The sequence below is a fragment of the Prunus dulcis genome, unplaced genomic scaffold (assembly GCF_902201215.1).
Source record: "Prunus dulcis unplaced genomic scaffold, ALMONDv2, whole genome shotgun sequence".
Classification (NCBI taxonomy): domain Eukaryota; kingdom Viridiplantae; phylum Streptophyta; class Magnoliopsida; order Rosales; family Rosaceae; genus Prunus; species Prunus dulcis.
The window spans coordinates 23729-29728 of record NW_023010229.1 but is presented as its reverse complement, the minus strand read 5'-3'; the positions used below and the strand labels follow the sequence as shown (position 1 = coordinate 29728).

Here is a 6000-nt window from a genome sequence, read left to right as displayed (position 1 = left end):
GGTTTTGCGCGACGCTATAGGTCCTCGTCGCGCAAATTCAGCCAGCCCTTTCTCTTTGGACGGTTAGCATACATTTTTTTGCGAGTTTTTTGCAAGACATTGCGTGACGACATAATGTAAGGCGTCGCGCAAGTTTTCAATTTCTCCTACTAAACCCTAGGACCATAATTTGGGCGGAATGCCAACATTGCGCGACGACATAACGTGAGGTGTCGCGCAAGAGTTCAATCTCACCAGCTAAACCCTAAATCCCAAATTTGGGCAGACTGCCAACACAGCGCGACGAATTACATTGTCATGCGTCGCGCAAGAGTTCAATCTCGCCCGCTAAACCCTAAATCCCAAATTTGGGCGGCCTGCCAACATTGCGTGTCGAAATAAATAGTCATGCGTCACGCAAGATTTCAATCTGGCCCGCTAAACCCCAAATCCCAAATTTTGGCGGACTGCCAACATTGCGTGACGACAAATTCTATTTTACGTCGCGCAAAAACTACCCTTTTACCAAATTTTGGCGGATTAACGACATTGCGCGACGGAACACACATTTTTTTCGTCGCGCAATAGCCATTTAAAATTTCTTGCGCGACATTTTCATCACTTCGTCGCGCGAAAACGAATAAAATTTCAGAAACCACGCGATGGCCTCCTTCTTTCCCAGATTTCTGAAAAAAATTTTCCGCCGCCACTCTCCCCGCCGTCACCTCAGCCTCCTACCTAGGTGGATTTGTTCCGCGCCCGCCACATTGGTGGTACCCCGGAGCTCCCCCGCCATCATCGTCGAGCCAGCCGCCGCGATTTCTTCAGTTTTCACCGAATCTGCTCCGCCGCGATTCTCCCTCCTCCGGCGACCAATTCCGACACCTGAGGTATAGTTTCTGTCCTATTTTTCATGCTTTAGCTGATGGTTGGGTAGGATTTCTGAATTTGTTGCACTAGGCCGCTTAATTTGAAACCCTAAGTTTCGGCCGGATTTTGATTTTCAATTCCGGCCACTTCCGGCCATTTTTCGGGGTATGTCCGAGAACAAAAGTGGCTCCAATTGATGTTTTGAACCTAGGGTAGGAACCTTGGCCCTTAGTTTTTAGAATTTTCCGGCGATTGGTATCGCTTTGGACACCCGCGCGCTGCCGGCGCATGGATTACTGTAGCCACCTGAATTAGGTCCCATTGCAATCCTGCAGTTGTCACGAGCGCATAGGTCTTTTCGGATTGGAATTTGGTTGCCGTTTGCGTCTCGAACGGATTTTGCCTATTGTGCGATTTCCGGGGTTGTTATGTTCGGACCGTTGGATCGAACTCAAACTCACGTATGGTGTAGGTTGTATTTCTTGGATCGTCTAGGATTCGACGGATCGTGGATCGGAGTCCCGGATACTCCGAACTCGCAAACCCTAGGTCAATAATCTGAATAAAATTGTATCAACATCGGATATTCGTATATTTTATTAATTTGTTTGTGTATTAATGAAATTGTGCAGATGTCAGACCTGATTAGACGTCGTAGGGCGGTGACGCTCACGCAGATTTCGGAGCCCCCTACTCAGCCGACATCTGCTGCCACTGCTCCAGCATCTGCTGCCACTACGCCAGCACAGATGGACCACTTGGCAGTTGGACCTGCGGGGTCCCAGGCGCCTGCCTCATCAGCGTCATCAGTGGCGCAGCCTGTTAGCGCCAGGCGGCGTCATCGGCCCGCCAGCACCACCGACACCACATCCACTGATGCGTCGGGGTCACAGCCAGGTATAGCTTTCCTTTTTCTCCAGTTAATTTTATTTTTTATTTCTTGTTTTTGTTTTTTAATTTTTGTGTGTGTGTATTTGATTGTTAAATTTGTTTTTTATTTAACATTCATGTCATCTTTCTTTGCAGCCAAGAAGAACACCCGAGGGCCGTGTCGGCAGTTGAAGACGGCGAAGGTCACCCGGGTGACCAACAGTCGTATCAACATCGGATACAACGAGCGACATCGGGCTGCACCGACGGCGGAGTTGCATAGCTCCTTGGCCCACGACATTGGTCATGTCATTCGGAGCTATTGCCCGATGCAATGGAAGTCTTGGAAGGTGATGCCTGACGAGACCAAGACTGAGGTTCGCGGCTAGTTGTCGGTATGTAGGCCTTTTCATTCTTTTTCTTTCAAATGTTATATTTATATTATTTAAATGTATGTAATTAATTTATTGCAGACGAACTACAACTTGGAGGACCTTGACGAAAAGTCGTTGGCGTACGTCAACAGACTCTTCTCTGAGAGGTACAAGCAGTGGAAGAGCGACTTGCACCACCATTTTGAGGCGTTCGATGATCCGCAAGTCGCTCTTCAAGAGCGCTCATTTTCAGGCGCCCGCTTTTGTGGTAATTTTTTATATTTTATTTTATTTTCTTATAAATGTTTTTTTTAATTTTTTATATTTAATTTCAATTTCAACTAATACGTTTTATTTTTTGTATAACAGAATAAAGCCAAAGTCAATAAGGGCAATAGGAAGAAGAAGACTCTTCTCCATCATTCGGGTTCCAGGCCCTTCTCCTATAGGATGGATGCACGGCGTCAGGTAATAATAAAATAATTTTTATTTAATTTTTACTTTTTCATTATTCTTAATTTATTTTTTCGTTCTAATATTTTTCTTCTTTTGTTCAATTTAGGGGGGGTCCAAATTCCCAGAGATCGACGTCTTTGGCGACGTTTATGTTCGACCTGGGAATGAGTTGGCCAAGTCCCTTCATGTAAGTATTATTTTATTTTAATTCTTATGTTATGCATTCAACTTTAAAGTTTATTATATGAATGTTTGAATTTATATTTTATGTTATGCTAAACAGACGACGATGGTGGAGAGGAGCCAGTTGGTTCTTCAGGAGTCCGGCTCCCAACTTCCTCCCGATACTCTGATCGAGTCTGTAGATCCTCCACAGGATGCTGGGTTTCAGATCTTGACGGAGACATGGGATCAGACTCTAGGGAGCAGACCGGGGACATATTGTCGAGGGATGGGGAATGCCAGGCGGAGGGAACCCAAACCCCGTCCATCAGCGCAGTCAAACAGTCAGGTCACTGTTTTGACAGCACAGGTGGCCACTCTTCAGAGTCAGATGTCGGTCATTCTGCAGTCCCTCGCACAGTCCGGCATTCCAGTCCCGCATTTTGATGCGCCGACCTCCGAGCCCATCCATCCCGAGCATCCCCACCAGACGACGGCCCCTGTAGACCCCCAGACCTCTGAACCGCATGTGCCAGACGATAATGTAGATTTTGGAACATTATTCGATTAGTTTTTTTATTTTCGTAATTATTTTTTAAATCTTTCTCTTGTAGCATACATTTATTTTATATAATAAATTTGTTATTTACATAAATTTTTTTATTATTAAAATTTCATTTTATTACCCAAAAAAAAAAACCAAATTTATTTTTTTATAAAATAAAACAAAAGTAATATTATAATTATATATTAATTTTGCGCGATGAAAGGTTTGTCGTCGCGCAAATTTATATATTCCGAAAAAATAATGTTTCATTTTTTTAAATACATATAATTATTTTTGCGCGACGAAAGTTTTCGTCGCTAAAATAGCGCAAAATTTGTGGGCACGTACAGCGCGACGCAATTTACCGTTGCGCAAAATGTTACGCGACAACATAGTTTCGTCTCGCAATACGTGTACCGAATTGCGCGACGATGAACTCTTGTGCCGCAAATGTCTACGAGACGTCTTGCGCGACGAAAACTATTCGCCGTGCATTGTTGTGGCGACGAATCTACTTTCGTCACGCGTAATTTTGTGCGACGAATGATTCCGTCGTCTCTGAACCTTCTGTGTAACGAAGGATAACCGTCGCACAAAAATGCGCGACGAGTGATAGAATCTGTCGCGCAAAATCTTTCTTCACGACCTTTGCGCGACAGATTACGCGCGACGATTTTTCTGTCGCGCTTTTATTTGTGCGACTATATGTTAGTTGGAGCGACGAAATTGGATTCGTCGCGCAAATACTAAAATGTAGTAGTGCAAGTAAATCAAGATGATCATGTGACCACTTACAAATATTATTTTATAAAAAGGAATATTTATATCTTAGAATAAAATCCCTTTCTTTTTTTTTTCTGCAGAACGGAATATATATATATATATATATATATATGATAAAGAAACAAAAGTTTACCATATGGAATAAAGGCATTTTCTGATATTCCAAAGTGTTTTCCAACCCACTGGTTGCTAATTCATGCTTGACATCAGCATGCATGAGAAACTGACAACCAAAGAAAAAAAATTAAAAGTTCACAGGACATCTTTTTTGGGTAGCAAGCACCTTTATGCTCATCCAAACCTTTAGCGGGGTACACAATGATATGAAAATCATAGATTTATAAGCACGCCATGTAAATGACCAACCAAGCCTTGTTTTTCTATCTTTATAAGTAAAAACTAAGCATTGGATGGAAGAAGTGTATTGAAGAGATGGGGGGTGGGTATTCAAGTCCTTCCCCACCTCCGCCACCTCCCCCACCTCCCCCACCTCCGCCTCCTCCCCCACCTCCCCCACCGCCGCTTCCACACAACTATGAAGCTATTTTGAGAGAAGCTGACTCACCCATCAACAAATCCTCAGTGGAAAAACTCCTTGAACAGCTCCGTTCTGGAATAACCTTAAACCAAAAGAGAAAGGTAACCCCAGCATCAGAAATTCAAACACTATGCTCAGATGAGTTAGTTTTGTGAAATGTGATATTCCAGTTAGTGCCGAAATTCAGCTCCAAATCAAAATATATTGGGCTTTCAATTTGATTTAAAGAAGGGAAACTTGTAGTTGTAAGTGAACTTAGAAACCAGCCATCTTTGGTTATGTCATTATTCTGTTATTGCAGAAGTATTGGGTTGACAAGAAGTCCAACAACTGCTTTATGGTGTATGCAAGGGATCTCTCGATCTCTTGGGCTGAAGACGATCGTAACTGGCTCTGGCCCTCCCTGCAAGAAACCAGGTACCAAAAACTTAAATGCATAACTTATTGGTTTTCTCATTTTCTCCAGTCCTATTGAAGTTGAAACAGATAAACGCAATATATACAAAATATAATAATAATTTAATAATTATCATAAAATGCTATCCGTACTCTCAATCCTAACTCAGGTTTCATTGCAGTGGTGTCTTCATTGATGCTGCTGAAATGATTAATGAATGTTGGCTAGAAGTGCATGGACAATTTGAGACTACAAAGCTGTCACCAGGAACTCTGTATGAAGTTGCGTTCGTGGTCAAGCTGAAAGCTTCAGCTCATGGATGGGATAAAGTATACCATGGGTATTTTTGGTAGTTAAATAGGACGTACTTAGTTAATTTTATATTTGATCTAAATATTGTGGTATACTTAGATCATAAGGTGTACTCAATTAATTTTAAGGTTCATTTAACACCACCTTAATTTTTTTTTAAATCTTTTATTGTCTTCCTCATCATAAATTTTAAGACACAAGGAGAAATAGTGTTTGACTTGCTTGGACACGGTGTGCCAAGCAATATAATGTTGTTTTCCCGCCAATCTTCACCATCATGGTACGTACTAATCCATATTACTCTTACATGAACATAGTATCGATCCCATTCTTCTTACCGAATGCTAGCAATTTTAAAATAATGTCAATACACTTAACACAATGTTAATACACTTCAAAGATTGTTATAAATGCATTACACAAGCTCAATTTTGTTTTCAAAGTTTATACTTATTAAATGTATTGATTTTTTTTTTTTTTTTAACAACTTCCTTACCATCTTGTTAAAAATAAATAAAAAAGAAAAAACGCGAGATTATTTTTTTGAAAAAAAAAGGTTTTTTTTTTTATTCAGTGAGAATTGTTTTTCTTAGTTACAAAAGAAGTCCATGCTATGCTAGGACAACAATTTATTATTACAGTATGTAACTTTTGGAAAAACGAAAAGCATACTTTTTTATGTAGATAAAAAAAAAAGTTACGTTTTTTCTTA

At 41.0% G+C, this 6000-nt stretch overlaps 1 protein-coding gene across 1 annotated transcript; it reads left to right on the top strand.

The window, feature by feature from the left end:
* Positions 1 to 4473: 4473 nt before the first annotated feature.
* LOC117613245 (protein PHLOEM PROTEIN 2-LIKE A1-like) lies at positions 4474 to 5329 on the top strand. The gene is made up of 3 exons (XM_034341872.1): positions 4474 to 4680; positions 4881 to 4996; positions 5158 to 5329. The coding sequence occupies exons 1-3, from the start codon at positions 4474 to 4476 to the stop codon at positions 5327 to 5329; spliced, it is 495 nt and encodes a 164-aa protein (XP_034197763.1).
* The last annotated feature ends 671 nt before the right edge of the window (positions 5330 to 6000 follow it).